Genomic DNA, 27,217 nt, shown 5'->3' with positions numbered 1-27,217 from the left:
CCAACCGCTGGGCTCGATGTGCTACTTGTGCTGTATGTTTACTACAGTATTAGTAATAAGAGAACGCCAGTCTCTTGAAAACTGTGAACTCAGTCAGAAAAAATTGCCTGTTAGTTTCTATCGAGCAAGAATCCCCCGAAGTCCAACATGCCGAAGAGAAAGGTATGTAGACACCTATTCAACAGTCTTGACTAGATACTTTTGCCCATATAAATCAGTCGTGATAATATGTAGCGGACGAGACAAGAGAGATTTAATACAAATCTGCTGCAATCATTGATGAACGCAGCTGACAAAATGTGTTCGAAATAATTCTTGAAATTTTTTGGTTAACAAGTGGCGCCCTTTTCCAGTTCATATGGATGTTTATTTCTGGTTTCTTGAGAGGCGCTCATAGTCTTGTGTCGGTCCGAGTCAAGCAAAATCTCCATGCTACTGAAAGCACAAGCAGCCATGCTTTGCAGTTCCTAGCCTTTCCATCGCGGACAGTCAAGCAAGAAAGGTGCTTTTTGACCTAAATATCGCACCGATTGGCATTAAAATGGCACTGAAAAATAAAGGGAAAACTCTAGTTTTTCGTCGACATTATTTGATTCTAAGATTGGCGCTAAAATAAACGATTTTAATGCATTCTTTGTTCATCGTGTCAAAGGACTGCTATTACGCCTTCTTACCGCCAGGTGGCGAAGTAAAGCATAACCAAATGCTGCCCATCCCCCTGACAAATTGGGTAAAAACCAATAGACTGTCCCAATAAAGCGGCGCTCTACGCTCCACTGGACTGATGATCCAGACAAGAACTCGCCGAAGCCCATAATCTGAGTAGTGAAGCTTCAGATCATTAAACGTGTGTAATGTCGAAAGTTGACTGAACGAGACTCAATTGATTAACAGTTTACTTTGTTTATTGCTCGTTTCTACATACAGGTCTAGTGTTTGGCCATCTGTTTAGTTTAATCAATGAACATAAATTCAGTGCTTTAACGCTGCTTCAGGACATATTCATATACCATTTGTATTTATTTATTCTTCAGGGAACAGATGAAGAGGTCAAAGAGGAGGTATGTTCAGTTCATCAAATACTGATCTGTGATTGTAATAATATGTATTGATGGAAGAGCTGTTGCTATTTGGAGCACTGGAACAATAGGTAGGTTTATGCCCTTGCAATTAGATACAAAAAGTTAGTATTCACCTCAGGTCTAATTGTCATTATTTTCCCTGCTTTCAGCCCCAGAGAAGATCTGCAAGGCTATCAGCGGTAGGAGCAAAATTCTACACATCTTACTTTGACGTAACATTCATCTCATGCCAAATAATGTTTGTATTAAATCAAAACAAACTGGTGTGTGTCCTATGCATGTCTTTGACATTTCCTGCTCTGTTCTTAGAAACCAGCTCCCAAACCAGAACCAAAGCCAAAGAAGCCAGTGAAGGTATGTATCCTGTCAAGAACCTGCGATACCCTGCATCACCACTGACATCCATTCTGATATGTCGTCTCACTCAGATTTAGTTTGAATAAGATCCCGACACACTCGGCCCTCGCGAGTGTTTGTTAACCCATGGCAGGACCTGTCCTTGCAGAAAGCTAAAGAGGTAAACAGCAAGACGGAAGAGAAGAAGAAGAAGGCGAAAGCAGAGGAGCCCAAGGAGGAAAAGCCTGAGAATGGAGAGACCAAGACGAACGAAGTACGCCATCATGGTTACGACATTTATATTATGCATGGGAATTTATGTTACTGCAAAATTTGTTACAAAATGACTCATTGGTAAAATCAAATGACTTTTGTCCAGAGAAGGTCAAACGAAAGTCTGGAGATTGTACTTTAATAAACAAAATGACTATATGTCCTTTTAAAATATAATCTGCAGCCGTGTGGTCATGTAGGCTCTGCTTGTGGTTTCCAGGTGGAAGCTCCGAAGGAACCAGAGAAAGATGACACAGCAGCCGAGTAGCTCCGCCCTGCCTCGCCCCGCCCAGCCTCGCTCCGCCTCGCCCTGCCCCGCCTCGCCAACCACACAGCCCCCAACTCTCATGTGGTTGCCCCAAAACATCAATTACCTTATTAACAGAGGAATATTTTTATCAAGAATTTTGTAATTATTGGTACAGGTTTTTAGCACAAAAGCAAAAAAGCTAAATTTGGAGGGTTTGTCTTTGTTAGGACGTAGTCACGTCGCTTTTAAGCAACAATGAGTTTCTGTTTTGTGTTTTATTTGTATTATGTTGGACACAGAAAGGAAAATCGACAACTGGCAAACTAATTGCAACTGGTGCAGTTTATATCACATTGTGAGTTTACCAACTCATAACATTTGACTTTAGTAAGTTGTATTTTTACCCTTAATGTGCAGTGTTATTCTTTATTTGGGGGGTTGATTTCTTTTAAAGTTGATTATCTGTAAGAAAGAGGATTTAAAAACAATTTCTGACAACATTCCAGGCATAATAAAAGCATGGAATCACCTGCTTCATAATTTGACTGGCTTTAAATTAATTTCACAAAGAAAGAGACTTTTCATGTATACAGAATGTTTTTGAAAACAATTGTTAAAAACATTTTTAACAGACAATTCTGATGACAAATGTGAAGCTACCCACTGAAGTACTGGAGGTCTAATTGGAAATAAATGCAGTTATTGGATTTTTCCTCATGTTGCAACCTGTGTCATTTCTTTGTGCAAACTGAATAATACTAATTGTTTATCATTAGAAATCATTAGCCACTTCAAAACCTTATATTGTGGATTAGTTTATTGTACAGATACGGTTGCTTTTTATAGTTTAACAGCCAAAATCAACGAACGAAGGATGAAGTGCTGTTCTTTGTGGGGACCCCCATGTGGCCTTTGCAAGAACTACCGAACTGCATTGATGATTCATCGGTCGCGAGGGGGCGCTAACGGAGCACCAGGTGGTCACAGAAGCTTGAGAAAGGAAAGGCCGAATACAGTGGGGAACAATTCAGAGGCTATCACTAGTAGCAAGCTAGCTAGCTAAATAAGGCACCAGATAGTCTAATGCCGCCGTCTCTCTCAAGTGATGGCAAAGGAACAGTGTTCACAAATCGAAGCTGGTGAGTGCTGCCATAGGGTTCACTGGAATATCAACGCAGCGAAACATTATTGATGTCAGTTAGCTAGTCAGTAGGCTAATTGTTAGCAAGTTGGCTAACGCTAGCTGAATGGTTGCTAGCGAGCTAATGTTTTTTCTCTCTCCTTTCAGAATTGTATTACCTCATTGCCAGATTTCTGCAGTCGGGACCTTGTAAAAAGGCGGCACAGGTAACACCGAACGATAATGTACATCAGTTATACATTACTACAAAATATGTCTGTTCTTACTACTAGAAACTCTCCCCATACAGATCCTTGTTGAGGAACTGGAAGAGTATGAGGTGAGACGCGTTTGCTCTTATTTACTTGTACCTTGCGTTTTCGTGAAATTGACCACTTTCTGCTGTATAGTGGTTTGTAATATTGTGCTACTGATACGTAGAGATATTACAGTAGCCAGCTATTGTATCCTAGATTGCTAGATAACGTTACCGAGTTTCGAAGCGCTTTTCCAACCGCGTGTCTACCTTTTTAGTTGATTCCTGAACGATGGAGTTGGAACGGAAAGCGATACAAACGAAACTTCGAAGACTGGGTGAGTGTTATTATGATAACTTATAGCCGACTGATTAATATTTATAACTTTTGTGATCGTGTATTCGTAAAATAAAAAAATCACAATTTTGAAGCATTTCAATTCTGTGTACACATTTGTAAGACACAATTCGTTATATGAACAAATAAATTACATTTAAATACATTTTATTATGTGTGTGTTAAACAATAAGTGCCGTGTTGTGTGTGTGGTATGGAGGAGGGGTTAACCGAGGGCAAACAGAACGAGGATGTACAAGGCCTTGTTAAATGTCAATCACCTTTGCGAGCCAATGAAATCCCAGTTACTATTTGAGCGAGCGGAGAGAATTTACAAAGTGGGAATGTGATTGGTCGCCGCCTTTGCGTGCCTACGTGCGTGCGCGTGTGTGTGTGTTTTGACTTGCTACACTAGATTACTTCCTTATTTAAATTAGTTGATAATGTTTGCATCGCTAATTATAATTTTTTTATGCATTTTACTCTCCACTTCATATTGTCCACAGGTGATCCTAAACCAGCATATTCCAGCAGATTATCTCCTGCGAGTATGCCGGCAAATAGGGCCTCTCATAGACAAGGCGGCTCCACCTTGCGTCCCAGGGGTGCAAACCCTGCTGGGGGTGGGGAAACAGTCTCTGCTCCGCACATCTAGAAGTGAGCCCTTCTATCATCTTCTTACTTCAGTGCCTCCATGTATTTAAATCGAGAGTATTGATTCATACAATTGAAAGATTTACACCCATATTATTCAGCGTAGCTATGTGCTGTAAAACAATGTGTTGTGGTTACATTGTTATTCTTATGATCTGTAGTTAAAGCCATGTTGTTGTGCAGTGATTGGAGTCTACCGGGTTGTCGCACATGAAACGATGTAATGCTGCTTGTGTGTGTCAGGTTGCAGCCATGTCGCGTGGAGCGGGTCCGCCGTTGCTGCGCTTCACCGGGGACGACCGCCAGAACCCCCCGCCGGCGACACCCCCCCTCCCAGCGTCGGTAGGTTACATTTAGTCATTTAGCAGACGCTCTACAGGGACATTCCCCTGAGGCAAGCAGGGTGAAGTGCCTTGCCCAAGGACACAACGTCATTAGGCACGGCCGGAAATCGAACCAACAACCTTCTGATTAATAGCCCGACTCCCTAACCGCTCAGCCATCTGACCTCCCAGGTCAGATGGCTCCAAGGTTAGGTTTCAACTTCACCCAGACTGTGGAACTGTTACGACCCTCTCTACCCAGAACTTTCTCACAGAACGTATAGACAGATTAAAAGCAAAGTAACCACACAACAACAATTAGCCCTCTCTAACCTTAACCCCGTCTAAGGAGAGAGAGAGAAGCCTAACTATAGAATAACATGTTTGGCAGTGTGCTCCTTGTACAGCAACGCGTGACTTGAGAGACATCAACATATGTAAATGTTACACAGACTTTCACGTACAAAAAGAGAGTTAGTTATTTCTCCAGGACTGGGGAGCAGCCTTGTCTTCCGCCCAGGCTGACCTCTGACCTTGTGTCTCCCCCGTCCAGTCTCCATCATGGGTGCCCGGCAGACCACAGGCTCCGCCCGCTTCGGCCACGCCCAGCCCACCTCCAGCTACTCTGGCCTGAAGCTTCACCGCAGGATCCTGGGGCACCTGTCCTCCGTGTACTGTGTGGCCTTCGACCGCACCGGCCGACGCATCTTCACCGTGAGGCTCGCTAGGAATATTATGATAACACATGATCGTGTTATAAATCCTCACCACATCTGTTACATCAGTGGTTCTCAATCCTGGTCCTCGGGACCCCCTGTCCTGCATGTTTTAGACGAATGGGTCGTTATCAAGCCCATTTATTTGAATCAGGTGTGTTGGAGCAGGGAAATATCTAAAACATGCAGGGCAGGGGGTCCCGAGGACCAGGATTGAGTTATTGAGCTATTATTGTTATTGTTACCTGACTGGGTCAGAGCATTTACCTGCGAATCATTGAGCTTCCAGGTTCACTCCCTCGTGGGTGGCTTTGTATAAGAGCGTCTGCTTAACGAGTGTTTTTCACACGAGAGCGCGTGTCTCCCGGCTGGTCCTCCAGGGTTCAGACGACTGTTTGGTGAAGATCTGGTCGACAGACGACGGGCGTCTGCTGTCCACGCTGCGCGGCCACGCGGCCGAGATCTCCGACATGGCGGTGAACTACGAGAACACGCTCATCGCCTCGGCCAGCTGTGACAAGATCATCAGGGTGTGGTGCCTCCGCACCTGCGCGCCCATCACCGTGCTGCAGGGGCACGCCGCTTCCATCACCTCCATACAGGTGAGACACGCTCCCCCAGGCGCTGACTCGGGTTCTTGCTTTTCTGTGTTTTAAAAACTTTCCCTGGGGGATGTTGTCGTGGTTACCCCCAACAGCATCCCCTGTTTGGGCCCGTGGTCTGGTGGCCCCTCTCTCCACGGCTGGGAGGTGACTGTGGCTTGTCTCTCTCCACGGCTGGGAGGGTGACTGTGGCTTGTCTCTCTCCACGGCTGGGAGGTGACTGTGGCTTGTCTCTCTCCACGGCTGGGAGGGTGACTGTGGCTTGTCTCTCTCCACGGCTGGGAGGTGACTCTGGCTTGTCCCTCTCCACGGCTGGGAGGGTGACTGTGGCTTGTCTCTCTCCACGGCTGGGAGGGTGACTGTGGCTTGTCTCTCTCCACGGCTGGGAGGGTGACTGTGGCTTGTCTCTCTCCACGGCTGGGAGGGTGACTGTGGCTTGTCTCTCTCCACGGCTGGGAGGTGACTCTGGCTTGTCTCTCTCCACGGCTGGGAGGTGACTCTGGCTTGTCTCTCTCCACGGCTGGGAGGTGACTCTGGCTTGTCTCTCTCCACGGCTGGGAGGTGACTCTGGCTTGTCTCTCCTCAGTTCTGTCCGGGGGTCAAAGGGATGATGCGGTATCTGGCCTCCACAGGAGCGGACGGCATGGTGTGCTTCTGGCTGTGGCACTCGCTCACCATGAAGTTCAGGTAGGTGTGACGCACCGCAGAGATATGGAGGGTGTTTAGGTGCAGTTCTGCAGGGATATGGAGGGTGTTTATGTGCAGTTCTGCAGAGATATGGAGGGTGTTTAGGTGCAGGTCTGCAGGGATATGGAGGGTGTTTAGGTGCAGTTCTGCAGAGATATGGAGGGTGTTTAGGTGCAGTTCTGCGGGCGTATGTGAAGCCCTCTGTGATATTGCCTCTATACAAGTAACAATTGCTTTGTTGATCTGAGGAACTCAGATCTGGGCTCTGACACAGTGTAAGTTACGCTCTTTAGATATTACTATATTAAGATTTGCAATGTTGCTTTCATCCCTGGCTCAGAGCTACCGCTTATCTTTGTGTTTCATGGTCCGTGTAGCGAAACATTAAATCTGTCCTCCCTGCAGCGATCGTCCTGTCAAGTTCATCGAGCGCTCCCGTCCCGGCGTCCAGATCTCCTCCTCCTCCTTCAGCAGTGGTATGTGGCCCAACTCCTCTCCTTCTATCGGTTAATTGTGAAACACGGCACCAAGACAACCTTGAGAGTTCCCTATGAGAGGGGGGTGAACTCGAGTCACAACACTAGATGCGTTTGGACGTTTATTCGGCCTAATATCCGTCTCTTATCCTCCTTCTTCTTCTTCTTCTTCTTCTTCTTCTTCTGTGGTGTTCAGGCGGGATGTTCCTGGCCACAGGAAGCACGGACCATGTGATCAGGGTGTACTACCTGGGCTCTGACATCCCCATGAAGCTGTCGGAGCTGGATGCTCACATGGTGAGGAGGGCCTGGAGGGGCAGACCTCGTACCTCTCACTGTGGTATCCTAAACAATGATACTTACTGTCCATCAAACCCTCTTCTTTTCCCAGGACAAGGTTGTGGTCGTCCAGTTCTGTAACAACAGTGACAGGTGAGTGTATGGACAAAGATCCCGCCCATAAACTTCCATTCAAGGCCGACTTAGGTTTTGGCAGCTACACTGCTGCCTACCCCTGGTTACCCCCCTTCCACAGACTTCCATTCAAACCAAAAGAGGGAGTCAGGTGGCTGAGCGGTTAGGGAATCGGGCTAGTAATCAGAAGGTTGCCGGTTCGATTCCCCGCCAGGCCAATGACGTTGTGTCCTTGGGCAAGGCACTTCACCCTACTTGCCTCGGGGGGAATGGCCCTGTACTTTACTGTAAGTCGCTCTGGATAAGAGCGTCTGCTAAATGTACTAAATGTAAACCTGAGTTTCTGATTGGCTGTGGGCTGCTGCTGATGCTGTGTGTCTCCTGTGTTCCCAGCCTGAGGTTTGTGAGCGGCAGTCGTGACGGCACCGCCAGAGTCTGGCATTACCAGCAGCAGGAGTGGAAGAGCATCAGTCTGGACATCGCCGCCAGACTACCGGGGTGAGAGGGCACACGGCAACGGTTGCTAGGCTGCTTTGTTGAATACTCGTTTCTGATTGGTCAATTTAGGGGCATTCTAAGGTTTTTTCGGAAGCAATAAGATACATTTTAGATGCAGGAACACAACACAGGGTGCATTTAGCAGTAGTGACCTAGTCTCTATACGTTGATCCCTTACACAGAGTGAATGGATGAGGGCTGTGTCTCGTGTTGAGGTCAGTGTGTGTTGAGGTCAATGTATTGAGGTCAGTGTGTATTGAGGTCAGTGTGTATTGAGGTCAGTGTGTGTTGAGGTCAGTGTGTGTTGAGGTCAGTGTGTGTTGAGGTCAGTGTGTTGACGTGTGTGTTGAGGTCAGTGTGTTGAGGGCAGTGTGTGTTGAGGTCAGTGTGTTGACGTGTGTGTGTGTGTTGAGGTCAGTGTGTTGACGTGTGTGTGTGTTGAGGTCAGTGTGTTGACGTGTGTGTCCTCCCAGGACTGCTGTGGTGAACGGAGATGATAAGACCAAGCTGGTGGTTACCATGGTGGCGTGGGACCGTGGCGACCGTACGGTCATCACCGCCGTCTCCAACTACCTGCTGAAGGTGTGGAGCTCCACCTCTGGACAGCTGCTGCACGTGCTCTCTGTGAGTCTCCTGGCCTCTGGCCCCGCCCCCAGCGCTGTCACTTCCTTTTTCCGTACACAAACGCCACATGTTCATGTCCCCTGAGTTGAGTTTCATGGATTTTTCTTCTTTTTACACACACCAACACACAAACGGTGCTCACACACACACACACACACACACACACACACACATCCCAGGGCCATGATGATGAGGTGTTTGTCCTGGAAGCTCACCCCTTTGACCAGCGCATCATGCTGTCTGCTGGCCACGACGGCAACATCTTCATCTGGGACCTGTCCAAGGGAGACAAGATACGCAACTTCTTCAACATGGTGGGTGGCTCACGGAAATCCTATTTCATTCATTGAGAATCTTCATCGTCTGCATTTGAAGTCTGTTAGTCCAGGACTAAGATTAATCCATGTTTGGGAAGACTGTTTTATAGCCCATAGTCCCAAAAATATAGGACTAAATAATGATTTTTGCCCTCAGCGACATTCTCACCATCCCTCTGTCCTCACTGTGGTTGCAGATTGAAGGCCAGGGCCATGGTGCTGTGTTCGACTGCAAGTTCTCTGCTGACGGCCAGCACTTCGCCTGCACAGACTCCCACGGCCATCTGCTCGTCTTTGGCTTCGGCTGTAGCGGCCCGTACGAGAAGGTGAGGCCTGCTAGCCTGCTAGCATGTTAGCATGTTAGCATGCCGGGGAGAGAAGCTAAGTTCTACACCAGCTCTATCTAGTTCAGTTCCACTCAACACCTTACGGTCTCCCCGCTCCAGATTCCAGACCAGATGTTCTTCCATACCGACTTCCGCCCACTGATCCGTGACGCCAACAACTATGTCCTGGACGAGCAGACCCAGCAGGCGCCCCACCTCATGCCCCCGCCCTTCCTGGTGGACGTGGACGGGAACCCACACCCTCCCCACTACCAGCGCCTGGTTCCTGGCAGGGAGAGCTGCAAGGAGGAGCAGCTGGTGCCTCAGCTAGGCTACGTAGCTAACGGTAAACCATCTCCCCTGTAGCACAGCTAGGCTACGTAGCTAACGGTAAACCATCTCCCCTGTAGCGCAGCTAGGCTACGTAGCTAATGCTAAACCACCTCCCCTGTAGCACAGCTAGGCTACGTAGCTAATGCTAAACCACCTCCCTTGTAGCACAGCTAGGCTACGTAGCTAATGCTAAACCACCTCCCTTGTAGCACAGCTAGGCTACGTAGCTAACACCTCCTTTCAGCAAACACTGATCTTCCTACTTGTATAGAAACGTCCTGTCAGCTTCAGCAGTGAGATCACACATGTCCTCTGTGTTTGGTGTCGTTGCCTAGGTGATGGGGAGGTGGTGGAGCAGGTGATTGGTCAGCAGACAGCAGAGCGTGACCAGGCCGGGGCAGGAAGCCTATTGGACAACCTGATCAGAGAGCTGCAGGACCAGCACAATGGAGATGGAGATCTGGACACAGAGGCCCAGCCTGTTCCGGAGGGTACGTTTAGATATATATTCTAAAGATACATTTTTAGTTTCTTGGACAGTTTAAGTGAAGTGTGACAGGAAGGCAGAAGGGAAGACATGCAGCTAAGGTCCAATGGGCAGAATCCGGCTTCTGTGATTGGCTAGCGTGCTCGGGTGTGGTGTGGTGCTAACGTGTCGTCCCGTGGCCCAGGTGAGCAGGAGGGCGTGGCGGCGGAGGCCAGCGCGGGCACGCTGAGCAGCGGCCAGGTGCAGGGAGTGCGTCAGATGCACCACAACGCCCCCCGCAGCCAGATGGCCACCGAGAGAGACCTGCTCGCATGGAGCAGGAGGGTGGTGGTGACGGAGGTACAGCAGGGGGTCCACAGGTGAGACACCACACACACACACACACACACACAGACATTCCCCTTGCTGCAGGCTCAGTCTAAGACGATGTGTTTGTCTTCTCTGTGTGTGTGTGTGTGTGTGTGTGTGTGTGTGTGTGTGTAGGGTGATGGAGGAAACGAGGCGGGCCAAGGGGGAGGTGGAGTGTTCTCTGTACAACACTGAGAGGAAGAAGAAGCCTGTGGCTGCTGCCACCCCTGTGAGAGTCTCCATTATCCCTCCCTCCCTCCATCCCTCATCCCTCCCTCCATCCCTCCCTCATCCCTCCCTCCATCCCTCCCTCCATCCCTCCCTCATCCCTCCCTCATCCCTCCCTCATCCATCCCTCATCCCTCCCTCATCCCTTCCTCATCCCTCCCTTCCTCATCCCTCCATCCCTCCCTCCATCCCTCCCTCATCCATCCCTCCATCCCTCCCTCATCCCTCCCTCCCTCATCCCTTCCTCATCCCTCCCTTCCTCAACCCCCCAGCCCAGATTCTCCTTCATCCCAGAGCAAGACAGGAAACTAACGCTGGCTCCTCCCTCCTCTCTCCCAGAGCGACCCCCAGGTGTCGTCCGTTCGCACCCTGCGGCCGAGCCGGAGGAAGAAGCCGCAGAGGCACTCCTACCAGACTCGCTCTGCACGCGTGCGGCGCCCGGCCGACCGGGGCAGGGGAGGGGGGGCCAGGGCGAGCGACAGCCAGGCGGACTCCGACAGCGATGGAGAGGTGAGGGAGGGGGAGGTGGTGGTCACAGTTTAGTCATGACGGTACAGCAGCAGAACTGTACCAGAAGGACTGTTGGACTAAGTGTGTGTGTGTGTGTGTGTGCGCGCAGGCAGAGGAGCAGATGGAGGCCAGCGATGCGTCGTCTGACGGTGAAGCCAGGTGGCAGAGCGACAGCAGCTCCAGCGAGTCGTCCAGCGACTACTCTGATTGGACGGCTGACGCTGGGATCAACCTCCAGCCTCCCAAACGGACGAGCCGGCGGCAGGTCCGCCCCCCGGGATACAGCAGCTCCGAGGAGGGAGAGGGGGGGGGAGGGGGAGGGGGAGGGGGGAGAGGGAGAGGGGGGGGAGGGGGAGTCCAGCCGGAGACCAGCGGATAAGAAGAAGAAAAAGAGGCCAACCCAGACCAAACAGAAGGTACGTCCACACACCTCCAGCGGTGCCACACACAGGAACAGCCTCTAATCTAAAGCAGTCAACACATAAATGATGTACTATAACCTAACTACATACAAGACCAGGGTACAGAGGATCAGTCGTATGCTTGGCAGTCAGACACAGGGGATCCTATCCCAACGTCAGGGCAGTCACACACACTAGTGTTGTCCTGTGGCTGAGCTGGATGATGACCCAGGGTGTTCTGTGTGCTCAGAAGCCCAGCACGTCTCTCTCTCTGGCTGGGTGTGACGCGGAGGAGTGGCTGCCCCCCTCCTGGATCATGGAGACCTTCCCCCGTCGCTCTCCCTTCGTGCCCCAGATGGGCGATGAGGTAAGCGGGCTCCCTGCCTCCCAAGAGTGGGGTCACGCCTCCAGGGGCTAGCCTTTCTATTAAAAAAAAAGGTTTTTAGATAAATAAATATATTCTATAGAGGCTAGCGTCTGATGCATGGTGTCGTTGCAGCTCATCTACTTCAGGCAGGGCCACCAGGCCTACGTCAGGGCCGTCCGTAGGGCCAAGGCCTACAGCATCAACCCTCAGAAGCAGCCCTGGAACAAGCTCAACCTCAGGGTGAGAGGAACGACCTGCGTGCCGCTGCTTCCTGCTGCGCTGTCTCTGACGGAGCACAACGTTTGACCTCTGTCTCTCTCCCTCTCTGTGTTGTAGGACCAGGAGTCTGTGAAGGTGGTTGGCATCAAGTATGAGGTGGGCCCTCCCACTCTGTGCTGTCTGAAGCTGGCCTTCCTGGACCCCATATCAGGCAAAATGACCAGCGAGTCCTTCTCCCTCAAGTCAGTTCCACCCCCGCTCATCTCAGCTGTTCTGACGTCAGTGTTGTTTATTTCTAGCCCCGGGTTCTGTGTTCTAGCTTAACGGTACGTTGTTCCATCAGGTACCATGACATGCCTGACGTCATCGATTTCTTGGTGCTACAGCAGTTTTATAATGAAGCTAAAGAACACAACTGGCAACCAGGTTAGTAGTCATCCACCATCCATCCCACCACCCTGCCCGCTATCCAGCCTCCCTCCACCCTGCCCTCCACCCTGCCCTCCACCCTGCCCTCCACCCTGCCCTCCCTCCACCCTGCCCTCCCTCCACCCTGCCCTCCCTCCACCCTGCCCTCCCTCCACCCTGCCCTCCACCCTGCCCTCCACCCTGCCCTCCACCCTGCCCTCCCTCCACCCTGCCCTCCCTCCACCCTGCCCTCCACCCTGCCCTCCACCCTGCCCTCCATCCAGCCTCCCTCCACCCTGCCCTCTTTCCCTCCATCTCTCCATCCCCCCTCCTCCCAGAGGGCTGGTGTCTCGTTCTAACCCTGTGTCATTTGTCAGGTATGCGCTTCCGGAGTATCATCGACAACGCCTGGTGGTTCGGCTCTGTGGAGGACCAGCAGCCCTTACAGTCAGAGTACCCAGACAGCCTGTTCCAGTGTTACATAGTCCAGTAAGTACCCACACTCTGTTCCAGTGTTACATAGTCCAGTAACCTAGACAGCTGAATATGTGGAGGTGAGAGAGAGCAGGTGTGTTGACCTGCCTGGAGGTGAGAGAGAGCAGGTGTGTTGACCTGCCTGGAGGTGAGAGAGAGCAGGTGTGTTGACCTGCCTGGAGGTGAGAGAGAGAGCAGGTGTGTTGACCTGCCTGGAGGTGAGAGAGAGCAGGTGTGTTGACCTGCCTGAAGGTGAGAGAGAGCAGGTGTGTTGACCTGCCTGGAGGTGAGAGAGAGCAGGTGTGTTGACGTTCTGTCCCCTCCTCAGGTGGGACAACGGGGAGAGAGAGAGGATGAGCCCGTGGGACATGGAGCCCATTCCTGATGAAGGTCAGTAGACACACACACACACAGGCCTCCACCCAGACACACACATACAGAACTAACACACACACCGTGTCCCCCCCCCCAGCTGCGTTCCCGGAGGAGGAGGGAGACGGCGTTCCGGTGACGGAGGAGGAGCTGCGGTCCCTGCTGTACGTGCCGCAGGAGGGGGAGTGGGGAGCGCACAGCCGGGATGAGGACTGTGAGAGGGTCGTCCACGCCATCGATGACCTGCTGACGTTAGGTACGCCCCGACACGCTGACCATGAGGGTTTGAGGTCATCAGGCTGAGGTTGACAGGTTGAGGTGTGTCTGCAGATGTGGCGAAGGCGTTTGGCGTGCCGGTGGACCTGCGTGATTACCCCCAGTACTGCACCGTGGTGGCCTACCTCACAGACCTCAGCACCATCCGCAAGAAGCTGGAGAACCGCTTCTACAGGTCAGTCTCACTCACACACACACACCTTCTCTCTCTCTCACACACACACCTCTCTCTCTCTCACACACACACACCTCTCTCTCTCTCACACACACACACCTTCTCTCTCTCACTCACATACCTTCTGTGTCACACACACTCCTGATGTTGGGCTCTCCCAGAGCTGACCTTCTCCTTTCCTGCAGGCGTATCTCTGCTCTCATGTGGGAGGTGCGCTACATCGAGCACAACGCTCGCACCTTCAACGAGCCCCAGAGCCCCATCGTGGCTGCGGCAAAGGTGGTGACCGACGTGCTACTGCTCTTCATCGGGTGAGTGCCAGCCTCCAGTCGCATCTGAGGCCAGCCTCCAGTCGCATCTGAGGCCAGCCTCCAGTCGCATCTGAGGCCAGCCTCCAGTCGCATCTGAGGCCAGCCAGCCTATTTACACCTCACAGAGACCCACAGATCAGCTCCTGTTAGTGGACCTAAGACCCTCAGAGATGAGGGGAACCCTGTAGATGTTAAGCAGCTGCCATGATGAACACCCTGTAGATGTTAAACAGCTGTGTGTTCCTGCTTGTCTGCAGGGACCAGAGCAGCTTCGACATCATGGATCTGTACCACCGGGTCAAGACGGAGATGAGCAGCGGAGAGGAGGAGGTGAGGGGAGGAGCCCACTTGGCTCACAACGCTTCCTGCTTCACCCAGGAAATTACACGTGTCATGTTTTCAGTGTTCCAAACTTAACTACTCTGTGTGTGTGTGTGTGTGTGTGCGCGCAGACCGTGGAGGTGGATGTGGACTCGGACACCCCAGGCACGTCCACAGGACAGCGGGTGAGTGCGGCAGGCTGTGGTTCCTCCTCAGGAACGCTTCAGTTGTAGTCAGAACCTAAACACTGGTACACCTTGTTGCTGTCAGGAGACTCCAGGAGAAAGATGTTAGTGATTTGTAAACCCTAGGGCAGGGGTTCTCAACCCTGGTCCTCAGGGACTCCCTGCCCTGCATGTTCTAGAGCAGGACCACCCGGCCCTGTCAGAACCTGGTGAGCGTTCCCTAGGGTTGTCCTGTCCTGAATGTGTCTCCTGTCTCTGGCAGCACCCCCGGGCGTCTCCTAAGAAGCGCGGGGTGGTGTTAGACGTGCGAGCGTGGCGGGGGCAGTGTCTGGAGCTGGTGAGGCGCATGGTGGACTCCCCCGACTCTGAGCCCTTCAGACAGCCTGTAGACCTCTTCATATACCCAGTAAGATCTTCTCTAAACCTCTTCATATACCCAGTAAGATCTTCTCTAAACCTCTTCATTTACCCAGTAAGATCTTCTCTAAACCTCTTCATTTACCCAGGACTACAGGGACATCATTGACACCCCGATGGACCTGGGCACCGTGTCGGAGACCCTGCTGGAGGGGAACTACGAGAACCCCATGGAGTTCTCCAAAGACGTCCGCCTCATCTTCAGCAACTCCAAGGCCTACACGCCCAACAAGAAGTCCCAGGTGAGAGCCTGTCGCCATGGAGACACGAGGGAAGATGACATGGAAACCAAAAAAAAACCTAAATAAAACGGTGTCTGACCTGTGACCTGGTGACCCCTCCCCAGATCTACACCATGACCCTCAGCCTGTCGGCCTCGTTTGAGAAGCAGATCATCGCCATCATCTCCGACTACAAGTCGGCGTTTCAGAACCAGCGCAGGAGCCGCCAGAGGCAGAACTACAGGAAGAGACTTCACAGTGGAGGCAGCTCCCCTCCCCCCAGCACACCCTGCAGGTACACACACACACACACACACACACCCTACACACACCCCCATCTTATCTGCTTCTAACCCAGTATCTTGTCCAGTCCCAGAGGGAAACACAAGTCAGGGAAGAAAACCAAACCAAACAAATCCAGGACCTCATCCAAAACCTCATCCAAGAGTCGACCTCGCCGGCCGTCTCAAGGTAAGCCGTGCGTGTGCGTGTGCGTGTGTGTGTGTGTGAGGGCCAGGTGTGTGTGTGTGTGAGGGCCAGGTGTGTGTGTGTGTGTGTGTGTGTGAGGGCCAGGTGTGTGGTATGTTTGTGTGTGTGAGGGCCAGGTGTGGTGTGTGTGTGAAGGCCAGGCGTGTGTGTGAGGGCCAGGCGTGTGTGTGTGAGGGCCAGGTGTGTGTGTGTGGACCAGGCGTGTGTGTGAGGGCCAGGCGTGTTTGTGAGGGCCAGGCGTGTGTGTGTGAGGGCCAGGCGTGTGTGTGTGAGGGCCAGGCGTGTGTGTGTGAGGGCCAGGCGTGTGTGTGTGAGGGCCAGGCGTGTGTGTGTGAGGGCCAGGCGTGTGTGTGTGAGGGCCAGGCGTGTGTGTGTGAGGGCCAGGCGTGTGTGTGTGAGGGCCAGGCGTGTGTGTGTGAGGGCCAGGCGTGTGTGTGTGAGGGCCAGGCGTGTGTGTGTGAGGGCCAGGCGTGTGTGTGTGAGGGCCAGGCCTGTGTGTGTGAGGGCCAGGCGTGTGTGTGAGGGCCAGGCGTGTGTGTGTGAGGGCCAGGCGTGTGTGTGTGAGGGCCAGGCGTGTGTGTGTGAGGGCCAGGCGTGTGTGTGAGGGCCAGGCGTGTGTGTGTGAGGGCCAGGCGTGTGTGTGTGAGGGCCAGGCGTGTGTGTGAGGGCCAGGCGTGTGTGTGTGAGGGCCAGGCGTGTGTGTGAGGGCCAGGCGTGTGTGTGTGAGGGCCAGGCGTGTGTGTGAGGGCCAGGCGTGTGTGTGAGGGCCAGGCGTGTGTGTGAGGGCCAGGTGTGTGTGTGAGGGCCAGGCGTGTGTGTGTGAGGGCCAGGCGTGTGTGTGAGGGCCAGGTGTGATGCTGCAGGGAGACTCTGACTGTGGATGTGTCCTCAGCAGCATCAGAGTCCAGCGGCGGGCTGGTGGATGAGGACAGCCAGAGCTCAGGGCCAGCCAGCCACAGCAGCTCCCAGGGCCCCAGCAGGCAGACCCGCAGCAGGGCCCCGGGCCGCAGGGCGCCCAGCAGCAGGGCAGGTACGACCACCACCTTGTCCTGGATGAAAGACAACCAGGTTGTAATCAAATCATTTCTAGAAAATGCTATGGAAATGATTTGAACCTGATTTGACGGTCATGAAGTGGGTCTGTTTGTGTTGACGTGGCACAGGAGAGATGTGTGGCTCAGAAGTGGGCTAGTTCCTGTCGTGGTGTGGTACAGTAGTGACGTGTGTGTGTTCTCTCTCCAGCGCCGCTGCGTAACGGACCTCTAACCAACGGCTCCAGACAGAGTCTGAGGAGACATCTGCTCAGCGCCAATCAGGAGCAGGCGTCTGGCAGGTCCAACAGCTCCTCCTCCTCATCGTCCTCCTCATCATCCTCATCCTCCTCGTCATCCTCGTCTTCGTCCTCCTCGTCCGACGGGGACGGAGAGTCCGACTCGGACGTGGAGAAGTTTGTGGAGGGGGGCGACCACGACTACAGTAAGGCTCCCTGCCTCCACACTCGCAGCAGGGGCCAGGCAGCAGCCCCAGGGAAGAGGAGGAGGAGAGGAGAGAGGCTCCCAGAGAGGGCTAAACGAGCCCGGATACAGCAGGAGGAAGAGGAGGAGGAGGAGGAGGAAGAGGAGGACGAGGAAGGAAAGGTGGAGGAGGAGGAGGAGGAGGAGGAGGAGGAAGGGAAAGAGGAGGGGGGCCAGGACGAGGAGGAGGAGGAAGAGGAGGGCCAAGAAGAGGAAGGTGAGGAGGAGGAGGAGGAGGAAGAGGAGGAGGAGGAGCAGGAGCAGCCTCAGGAGGAGGTAGCAGGCGAGGAGGAGGATGAGGAACAGGAGCCGGAGGAGGAGGAGGAGCCTGATGAGGAGGAGGAGGAGGGGGAGGACACGGACCAGGAGGAGGAGGAGGAGGGGGGGGTTACCAGGGCGACGGCGGCGGAGCTCCGACCGAGGAGCCGCCGGCAGAGGAAAGGTCTGCGTGTGAACACCAGGAACCAGGGGCGCAGGACGGTGCTGTACAACGACGAGTCTGAGGAGGAGGCCCCTGCTGGGGAGGACCCGCTCAACCTGGGTCTGTCCCGCTCCGGGAGGGTGCGCCGCATGACGGAGAAGGCTCGCGTCAGTCACCTGATGGGCTGGAACCACTGACACCTTCAACCCCCCCCCCCCCTGCCGCCCCCCAGGGCTGCAACCAAGACTGTCGACTAACTACAAGGAAATAATGAAACAAAATACTGCAGGGATTTTCTTTTTTTGTTTTTCTTTTGTATGATTGTTGTAATGATGATGATTGACTTTGTGTTGAAGACTGTTTACGCCTCTAAACGGGCAGTGGTGCTGTAGACTTCTTACCAAGGATTCCTTCCCTGGTCCGTACAGTCACATGGACATACACAAGACACTCCCTCACTCACCACCGCCTTACCGCTTTCGGCCCGGTGTAGTCCGAGTCTTCCCCACGTCTGCCTCAATATCTCTCTCTTTCTCAAAATCTCTCTCGATCTCTCCTTACCTCTCTCTCTCATCTCCTGCCCCCTCTCATCCTCATCCCTCCTTCCTCCCTCCCACCCTCCCTCCGCCTGGTCGTGTTTCAGCTGTGGTCATACCGCAGGAGTTCACACATGCCAAACACGGTGCTTGTTTTCTATCTCAAGGTGGCTTTCTGTTTCCACCAGGGAAACGGAGACACACCTCTCTCCCCAGGTGGATTCATCAGGTTGATACAATCATGTTAGCTGGAGTCTTCTGTTCATAAAGTATGTATTCATCGGTCCCCCTCTTCCATGGAGAGCCTGTGTTGATGGATGATCCAGTGAGTAAGGCCTGTATTCCCTCCTCTCTGAAGCCCATTCATAGACTTTAGCTGACCAGGTGAGTCATCGTATTAATTCACGTTCATGGTGCACATGTGCGGAGGCCTGGTCAGAGGGCTGTCGTCATGACGTTTTAGAGAGGAAGTTAAAGGGGCTTCTCTGTTTCCCTGTTTGTTGATAAAGTGCTGCATGCCTGCTGTCACCTGTCATTAAGGACATCCTGAGCTTCCAGGCCAGATGCGTTTTAATGCTCTCCCTCCCCCACTGTAAACGACTTCACACTGGTGTAAACTTACTATGTATTTGCACAGACACCCCAGATATAGGCGTGACTTTCCCCTCATCCAGTCGTTTGTTTGGGCTTGAGTTCGATTTTCTTTAATAGATGGTGAAGTGTGTAAATGTGTATAGCTGCAAGTGTCTGAACAGGCCAGAGCTTGTTGGATCAGATGTAAGACTCAACCTCCTGGGTTCCCTCGCTCAACTCTGCCCCTGCAAGCGCAGTGCATTATGGGTAGATGGTTTATGCATCCTCTCACTTCCCCTATTTACTCAAATGAAGACCTTTTTTTTTTACTACAGATATTTATTTTTTCACTGTATTATACACTTTGCAATTACTTCTTATCTAATAATAAGGGTGAGATATTTGCACATGACGTATTGTGCGAGGCAGCTGAGATGGTCTGTGTACCAGTTAGCTCCTGATCATGTTCACAACATACAAGCCACAGAGCAAGGTGTTTTCATGCAGGTTCAATACATACAGATAACAGGACATTGTGCCAATATTATATTCATTTGGATCCACCTAAGGGACCACAAAGCTGAATTTGAATTTAATAAGAAAATGTATGGAAGGTAGTCATGTACATAATTTGTTGTCAAAAAAGACCTCAAGTTTATTTCTTAAATTCATTTTTTTTCCTGCTAATTCATTGAGCCTGCTTTGTGATGCACCTTCCAGGGTGAACTGTTGACAGATGTGGTTTTTGAGAGCTTTACGGAGGTTCCTGGGGTGAAACGTAAGCCATCGCTGCAACACAGCGTCACTTGGGGAGAGCCAGGTCTTCCACTGTGTAGCCTTGGTGCTCTGATGTCATTCAGGAAGCAGGTTGTCTGGTCCCCAGATGGTCCCCTTACCTTTACCCCCCCATAGCCCCGCCTCCTTACCTTTACCCCCCCATAGCTCCGCCTCCTTACCTTTACCCCCCCATAGCCCCGCCTCCTTACCTTTACCCCCCCATAGCTCCGCCTCCTTGCCTTTACCCCCCCATAGCTCCGCCTCCTTACCTTTACCCCCCCATAGCTCCGCCTCCTTACCTTTACCCCCCCCATAGCTCCGCCTCCTTACCTTTACCCCCCCATAGCTCCGCCTCCTTACCTTTACCCCCCCATAGCTCCGCCTCCTTACCTTTACCCCCCCATAGCTCCGCCTCCTTACCTTTACCCCCCCATAGCTCCGCCTCCTTACCTTTACCCCCCCATAGCCCCGCCTCCTTACCTTTACCCCCCCATAGCCCCGCCTCCTTACCTTCACCCCCCCCATAGCCCCGCCTCCTTACCTTCACCCCCCCATAGCCCCGCCTCCTTACCTTCACCCCCCCATAGCCCCGCCTCCTTACCTTCACCCCCCACCCCATCTCAGGCCATGTTGCTGCCACTCAAGCCTCCCAACTAGGGAAGGAGATTGTACTCTGGGAAATCAAATCATTAGCAAAACTCTGTTTTTTGTTTTTTACTGTTTTTTTGGTAGCCAATTAAGGGGTTAGCATTAACTTGTGCTAGCTGATTCTGCTAAATGGTGGTAGATTTGAGATGATGTCCTTGGGCCAATACATAAGATTCATATTTTGGGAACTTTATTCTTTACTTTTGATAGATGGTCTAAGGGATCTGTCTCCAACAACAGATCAGTAGGAACCAGAAAATGACATTCTAGGTGTAAAATGCTTATTTGTGACTGTCTTTTTATACACAATGTTTTGATTGTGTGTGTGTGTGTGTGTGTGTGTGTGTTTTTTAATAAAAAGGATCAGAGTAGATTTTCTCTCAAGGTTATGCCGATTGTACATGTGTTTTGTTCTCTCGCTAACGTTAAGCTTTTACCCAGATATTCTCTTTCAGCATGTTAATAGCACTTTGGAAAATAAAATGGTCAATGTTCCATCACTCCCAAAAGATAAAAGGTTAACAAACAGTTCTCCTGCCAAGCCTTCCAGATGTTTTCCTGATTGCCGTCGATTTGTCACGGCAGGGCTTGCTGGTATTTGCAACATGCTCATCCTTCTAAATCACTAAAATCTCACAATAGCCGCTCTTCTTTGGTTGTCGGAGGACCATCCCAGACTGGATGAGTCATCTCTAGCTGCCCCCTCAAAGCTGTGATGAGTCATAAGCATGCACCATGTCCTGGATCTGCAGTGAGGGGCACCACACAACCCCCTCTCATCCACCCTCACCAACACCAGCCCCCCTCCTCCACCCTCACCAACACCAGCTCCACCCTCACCAACACCAGCCCCCCTCCTCCACCCTCACCAACACCAGCCCCTCTCATCCACCCTCACCAACACCAGCCCCTCTCATCCACCCTCACCAACACCAGCCCCTCTCATCCACCCTCACCAACACCAGCCCCTCTCTCATCCACCCTGACCTACACCAGCCCCTCTCTCATCCACCCTGACCAACACCAGCCCCTCTCATCCACCCTGACCAACACCAGCCCCCCTCTCATCCACCCTGACCAACACCAGCCCCCCTCTCATCCACCCTGACCTACACCAGCCCCTCTCTCATCCACCCTGACCAACACCAGCCCCTCTCATCCACCCTGACCAACACCAGCCCCCCTCTCATCCACCCTGACCAACACCAGCCCCCCTCTCATCCACCCAGGCCCCCATCTCAGCCCCCCAGCCGGTCACAGCATCCAGACAGCACTGGCTGGATGAAGCAGCATCGCCCTGTCTGGTGCTTTTCCTGGTTTGTTAGCGGTTAGCATGGCGTGAAGGAGACTAAGCTGGAGAAGCTTGCATGTGGACAACCAATCTAGCTAATGCACTGAGAACTGGAGATGTGAGTCAGACACTAGAGCAAGCTACGCCACGGCTCTTGGCGCTCTGACGCACAGGGCTGTCACATGCTCAGTGACTGCAGTGGTTTACAGGGTCTCGGGTAACAAAGGAATGGATCAGTTTAGGTTGTTATGTCTCTTTTGAAACACTGAAGGGTCCTCTGCTGTGTGTTTCACGCCTCAGAAATGGGCTCAACAAGTTCTGTGCCAGCTGCTCCACTCCCCAGGCAGCCTGCCAGCATGGTGAAGTGAAACGTACGAGGTCGCTTATCAAAATGACAACGCACACTGACCCAGTGATTATTTAATGAAAGTGAATGTATTTGTGATGACAGATATATGACATCAGGATGAATACAAACATCTAGCAGAGGAACTCCGCATTACAGTCAGAAAAGGAACTCTGATATTCTAAAAGTACCACATTACCACACCACATTCCACCGTATGTTAGACTTCCATATTAAACGGATTACAATAATACATCAGAAACGTCAAGTTCAGTCACCACGGATACAGACGTTTACATTGTGCTTTAGGTTTAACAATGACTTGGACAGCCTACTGTCATGCCTGTGCAGAAAATACATTCTGTGCGTTTAAGTATGAACTGAGTGTTTACTTCGTTTTTTAAACGATGAACATTGATACAGTCAAGTGACAGAGTGCAACAGAGTTGTATTTTGTAATAATCTGTAGTGCCAGACAGCTTTGATCAACATTTAAGTGACATCTTTTCTTTATGATTCTGATTTCATCAGATTAGTCATGACGTCTAACATACAGTTTAACACCTACCAGTGAAGCGAATTAATATTTTTTGACATCTGTGTAAATTTACTACACTTCATATTTTTTCAGATCGAAGCAGGTGATACCATATCAGGATGACAAGAAACACCGGTATGATCGCTTGAAGTTTGACTTCTTTAAGAACAACTATTCATCATCTATATGAAGAACCTCACCACCTAAACCCAACGTGTTGACCGTGTTTCTGTTATCCTCCTCAGTCCCACACTTCCCTTCCTTCATTGTGCTGGACACGGTTGTCGTGCCGATAGCAACTTGGAAGCCCTCCTACGTGAAACCATTTCATGAACAACATTTCTGTTTTCATACTTGCTAAACTAGTCTGCTGATAATGTTATTTTCCTTTTTTTTTTTTTGATTTTGGTTAAGTTTTGTTTTCCGTATCATTACTTCCCCTGTAAACACCTTCCTGGCCTGCCACCACAATATCTCAATCACCTTTCCAGAATGTTCTTCTTCCTCAGTGACATTTGTCCTCACAGTTTGCTCACCGTGAGGAATCAGCTATTTTATCAGGTTCTAAAGCGTTTTCCTCTCTGAACAGTGATGACACTACCTTTATCAGAAGAGTAAGCTACAGCTCACGTCGTCTGCAGGGTCTATTCATGCCACAAACAGTGCTCATGCTTGCCGGTTTCATAACAAAATCTACATTGAGCCTGTGGTCAAAGATATTTTAACCTTACTTAATGCACCTTGCATGTTCTCCTTTAGCGAGAGGCTTGGGCTAGACCAGGCCAGTCTGCATGTGGACGTGTAGCGGGTATGGGTGGTACAGGAGAGGAGGCTGGGCCTGGGAGATATAGTAACTGCTGAAAATGGGGTCTGCCATGTACGGGGCGGGCTGGTAGAAGCAGGTGACGTTGGCTGTGTTGGGGATGACGTTCTGCTCCCCCAGCACCCTGAGAGCCAGGACGGTGATCATGTTTAGGGTCTGTCTCCTCTCGTGCCCCATCAGGCACACTGTGCTCTCATCGATCACCCGGCGCAGGGTCATCAGGAAGTCGTACTTGCTCGTCTCCTCGTTGCCAACGAAATGGCAGCGCAGGTAGGCCTCGATCTTCCTCTGCTGCTCGCTGACGTCCGGGAAGTCGATGAAGAAGCGAGAGCACATGTAGCGCTCCAGAGACTTGATCTCCGTCTCGCTGGCCGGACGGAAGTTCCTCACCAGCAGGTCGCTGTACTTCAGCAGGCCTCCTCCGCGGATCTCCTCCGGGCTGTGGGTGGCTATGAGACGGAAGCGAAGGTGGTCCATGGCCTGCTCAAAGTCCCCAAACATGCATTCTGCCACTACTGTGATGGTGGGCTGCTGTCTAAGAGATGAGCAAGCCCCTGGGTCTGGATCTAGGGCTGGTCCAGAAACTGGAGCTGGGGCTGGGCCTGGGTTTGGACCAGAACCTGAGCCTAAACTGGAACAGGGACCGTTCCCTGAACCAGAACCATGACTGAGACTGAGACTTGGACCTTTGTCTGTGCTTAATAACACTAGTCCCTGAGCAGTGGGCTTTGACTTAATGTCTACTGCAGCTGGAAGAAGAGCTGATGTCTCTGCTGGAGCAGCTGAAACCAGAGGTTTGTTGACGTGTTTTGCCCTGACACTTTGCCCTGACGCATGCTCATCTCTGGGTGACATTATGGGATGTAGAAGATCTGAGCAGGGTTTCATTCCCTCCAGGGTCTTGGGTCTGCAGCCTGAACGACGGGAGAAGAGGTTCTGCCCGTTGTCTAAAAAGGGAGGCTTTGCCTGAATTGTTTTCGGTATTTCTATAGGTTCAAACAACTGTGTTGTGAGATCTGATAAATCTTTTAACATAGACCATTTTTCAGGAAGAGATGATGTACTTCTCATCTTTCTTGACATTTTCCTTGGTGGTTTAGGTGAAGGACAATAATCTGGGGTAATCTCCTGAGATGAGTGACAGGTTTTCTTTGCTGGGGGAGGAAAGGAGTGTTCGAGATTGCTGTTTTTGGAGACCGAGGGGCAGAGCTCTGATGCGGATGGAAGCGTTTCATTACTGAGGGTATTCTCTTGCAGTATTGACTTCTCTTTCAACAACATGGAGGCCTGTTTACTCTCCTTGGAGTCTTCGGAGATTAGTAAATCATTTGTGGTAATCTTAGGGTTTACAGATGCTAGGGGTTCTGCTGTTCCTGTTACAAAGGGTTTCGCGGCTGTGACTAAACCGTAATCTGTACCCTTAATGATGTGTGTTTTGTTGTCTAGTGTTTCTCCACACAGTTGAAACACAGCGTCGTCCAAGTGAACCTCCTCGTCCTCCACCTCCTCCTCCAACTGAATTTCCTCTTCCTCCACCTCCAAGTGAACCTCCTCTTCCTCATCCTCCAGAGATCCCAGGCCCACGCTCTCCGTCTCTAACACTTCCTGAGAGTCTTGTTTTCCACTCGCTTGCACATCCGTCAGGAGGGGTAACTCTTCCTGCTGTGCAGCAACTTCCTGATTCTGACCCGGGCCGTCAGAGCAGCGCTCCTTTTCATTATCCTCTGTCGGACGACAACAGGCGACATGTTTGGGTGTGTCTGACTCTTTCTTTAGCTCCCGTCTGTCCGGATCTGAAACCGGATCCCTCTGAAGCTCCGGCCCTTCAAACAGCTGTTCTCTTCTCTCGGTTTCCCAGTATGATTCCAGCATGCGATCCAGTATTATCTGGAAGGAATCGACGCTGAACTCAAACTGTCGTCTCAGTGAGCTGACAAACCTGAGCCCCATGGTCTTTCCTCTGTTGTTGGACAACGAGATAAGACTCCATCTGTCGTGGTCGTTGAAGACCTTTACCATCTTCTGCACATAGGCCTCCTTCATGGTGAGGCAGGTGATCTTGCGTCGGTTGACCCCTCGGGGGAGAAGGTCACGTAAGCTCCCCAGAACAACCTCCTTGATCACCTGGAAGTCCTCATGTCGAGGAAGCTCCACCCCGAATATGATGTCCAGATCCCGGTAGCCAATCCCATTGTCCCTCACCATCACATGACTGGCTGTGGAGCCGTTGAGGCGGATGTCCCTGACCCTGATCTCTCTCTCCACCAGCCGGTCCTTCACCACACGGATGATGTCCTTAAGTCTCACCTCCAGGGTGGGGAAGTTGCCTCTCCCGTGAATGGGGATGACCTCCGTCAATACCTGGTCCAGAGTTTGGACTTGCTCCAGAGTTAGGTTGTGGAATCTTCGACCAGTCTGGACCTCCATTCTCCTCACCTGTGAGAGAGACAGAGTATAACGGTTTTTTGAATGACGGCTGATTATTCCAAAGGTCATTGGTTGCATTGTAATATGTTTTTTGACAGTCTATTATGCGTATAAACTTTGTTTGGATTTACATATCTACGTGCAGTTTACGTGTTTTCATTTTAATAACGTGCTGAACATACCGAGAAAGAGAGAGAAATAGAAAACAAGAAAGATCGAGTTGGGAGATGTGAAATTAAAAATTTAACAGGAAGTCACAGAACATCCTCTCAGTGGACACAACCTTACTTGGCTGTCTTATCGGATTTTGTATGTAAGCATATTGTATAATATATAATCAGGTTGCATAAAAATGACAGATTCCCTGCCATTCAATAGGCTCATTCAAAAGTGTTCAAGATCAGTTATGAAATTAAAATATTGACTAACTTATATTTTTTTAAGAGGATTTTGCTATCACAGTAGGCTATCCTAGCCCGTCGCACCGCCCGCTCGCATGTCAGATCATGAGTCATACAGTTACTGAATGAAGCTTCTCGTCGAGTCGCCGTTTTTTTCTCTCTGTACGTAAAAAAACTAAGTACAGTAATGCGACTCAAGGGGACATTTATTGGCTGATACAGAACTTACATGGTCTCGCTTTGAGTTTAACGGGTGATCATCATCTTTATTTTACCGACGTCAAAAGCAAAAGCAAGATTTGCAATACCCTATGAGGCGACATTTAACTCAAGGACTTGATCCATATGGGGTAGATCTAGCTAACAGGTTTACAAAAAATAATAATCTCAACCCACAATAAATACTATGGTAACCTCGTATTTATGGCTAGCCATAAATTCCTTGTTTAACCGTCAATACCCACAGCATCATCCCTAAATCCCTAAATGGTCGAGTTACATATTTCCCCAAAATTATTTTGATGAGATTAGATGCATTTATCCTGAAGCATTGATGGGGAAAAACGAAGCCAGCGTTCAGCCTGCTTTACTGTCGATAACTGCGTTTAAATAATGAGATAGCCTAATTAACTTTAACTTACCTGATGTAACTAGCGTAACGAACTCGGTAAAAGTAGATATCTAACAGGTTTGATTTCAGTCTCCGACCCTACGGCACAGATCACGGTACTCTTGCGAACCTACACGCTCATGCTTGATCGCTGTCCACCGCCACAGTGGTGCTGAACAAACTGAAGTTCTACCGCGCAGTTTCTCTCAAATGGGGAGCTTAATGTTGTTTCCATGGCAATCCAGCGTCACGACTTAACAGTAAATCACGATGCGCTCTGTTCAATATCTATGTAGCATAATATGCTATGCATGTATGGGTAGCCTATATACGTAGCCAATATCTGTCGAACTGTCTTTCTCAAAAAAGTCCAGATCTAAAATAGGAGGCCTACATAACTAGCCTAGTTGTAGAAGCCTATGCTACTGGACTTGTAGATGACCTTTCTGCATGTATTACTTTGCACTACTTAGTTGGCC

At 51.1% G+C, this 27,217-nt stretch overlaps 3 protein-coding genes across 4 annotated transcripts; 2 read left to right on the top strand and 1 right to left on the bottom strand.

The window, feature by feature from the left end:
- LOC134039712 (non-histone chromosomal protein HMG-14A-like) lies at positions 1 to 2,658 on the top strand. 2 transcript variants are annotated; one of them, XM_062485744.1, is made up of 6 exons: positions 1 to 162; positions 1,035 to 1,061; positions 1,232 to 1,261; positions 1,392 to 1,436; positions 1,573 to 1,692; positions 1,912 to 2,658. In XM_062485744.1, the coding sequence occupies exons 1-6, from the start codon at positions 148 to 150 to the stop codon at positions 1,957 to 1,959; spliced, it is 285 nt and encodes a 94-aa protein (XP_062341728.1). In that variant the 5' UTR covers positions 1 to 147; the 3' UTR covers positions 1,960 to 2,658. The 2 variants fall into 2 exon arrangements, with proteins under 2 accessions (XP_062341728.1, XP_062341729.1); XM_062485745.1 differs by having other exon boundaries at positions 2 to 162; positions 1,588 to 1,692.
- Positions 2,659 to 2,893: 235 nt separating this feature from the next.
- brwd3 (bromodomain and WD repeat domain containing 3) lies at positions 2,894 to 18,338 on the top strand. The gene is made up of 41 exons (XM_062485746.1): positions 2,894 to 3,080; positions 3,230 to 3,288; positions 3,372 to 3,401; positions 3,596 to 3,655; positions 4,161 to 4,311; positions 4,552 to 4,650; positions 5,185 to 5,345; positions 5,728 to 5,949; positions 6,536 to 6,636; positions 7,042 to 7,112; positions 7,309 to 7,409; positions 7,504 to 7,544; positions 7,920 to 8,024; positions 8,498 to 8,648; positions 8,828 to 8,962; positions 9,163 to 9,291; positions 9,412 to 9,637; positions 9,960 to 10,115; positions 10,296 to 10,470; positions 10,595 to 10,688; positions 11,027 to 11,197; positions 11,307 to 11,494; positions 11,526 to 11,613; positions 11,849 to 11,965; positions 12,098 to 12,205; positions 12,302 to 12,426; positions 12,528 to 12,610; positions 12,970 to 13,081; positions 13,395 to 13,456; positions 13,539 to 13,694; positions 13,769 to 13,889; positions 14,075 to 14,200; positions 14,458 to 14,530; positions 14,653 to 14,706; positions 14,969 to 15,112; positions 15,213 to 15,365; positions 15,470 to 15,639; positions 15,715 to 15,815; positions 16,726 to 16,863; positions 17,076 to 17,623; positions 17,666 to 18,338. Exons 1-41 carry the CDS (start codon positions 3,047 to 3,049, stop codon positions 17,963 to 17,965), a joined length of 5,439 nt encoding a protein of 1,812 aa, XP_062341730.1. The 5' UTR covers positions 2,894 to 3,046; the 3' UTR covers positions 17,966 to 18,338.
- A 4,495-nt stretch (positions 18,339 to 22,833) lies between these two features.
- On the bottom strand, positions 22,834 to 27,032 carry LOC134039717 (terminal nucleotidyltransferase 5C-like). Its single transcript, XM_062485749.1, has 3 exons — positions 26,770 to 27,032; positions 25,101 to 25,736; positions 22,834 to 23,828 (listed from the first exon to the last, which is right to left on the bottom strand). Exons 2-3 carry the CDS (start codon positions 25,725 to 25,727, stop codon positions 23,250 to 23,252), a joined length of 1,206 nt encoding a protein of 401 aa, XP_062341733.1. The 5' UTR covers positions 25,728 to 25,736; positions 26,770 to 27,032; the 3' UTR covers positions 22,834 to 23,249.
- Between the last annotated feature and the right edge of the window lie 185 nt (positions 27,033 to 27,217).

Source organism: Osmerus eperlanus, chromosome 19 (genome assembly GCF_963692335.1).
Source record: "Osmerus eperlanus chromosome 19, fOsmEpe2.1, whole genome shotgun sequence".
In the NCBI taxonomy this organism is placed as follows: Eukaryota; Metazoa; Chordata; class Actinopteri; order Osmeriformes; family Osmeridae; genus Osmerus; species Osmerus eperlanus.
Note: the sequence above shows the minus strand (reverse complement) of the source record. Positions and strands in the feature narration are given on the sequence as shown.

Excerpts from the sequence above, each read along its gene's own strand:
- LOC134039712 (XM_062485744.1), top strand. Across the intron at positions 1,062-1,231 it reads ATGAAGAGGTCAAAGAGGAG|CCCCAGAGAAGATCTGCAAG; the intron begins GTATGTTCAGTT and ends CCCTGCTTTCAG. Across the intron at positions 1,437-1,572 it reads AGCCAAAGAAGCCAGTGAAG|GACCTGTCCTTGCAGAAAGC; the intron begins GTATGTATCCTG and ends AACCCATGGCAG.
- brwd3 (XM_062485746.1), top strand. The coding sequence starts at position 3,047 with ATGGCAAAGGAACAGTGTTCACAAATCGAAGCTG. Across the intron at positions 4,651-5,184 it reads CACCCCCCCTCCCAGCGTCG|TCTCCATCATGGGTGCCCGG; the intron begins GTAGGTTACATT and ends TCCCCCGTCCAG. Across the intron at positions 15,366-15,469 it reads CGCCCAACAAGAAGTCCCAG|ATCTACACCATGACCCTCAG; the intron begins GTGAGAGCCTGT and ends ACCCCTCCCCAG.
- LOC134039717 (XM_062485749.1), bottom strand. The coding sequence starts at position 25,727 with ATGGAGGTCCAGACTGGTCGAAGATTCCACAACCTAACTCTGGAGCAA. Across the intron at positions 23,829-25,100 it reads CGGAGCTTCAGAGGGATCCG|CCCACCATCACAGTAGTGGC; the intron begins GTTTCAGATCCG and ends CTTAGACAGCAG.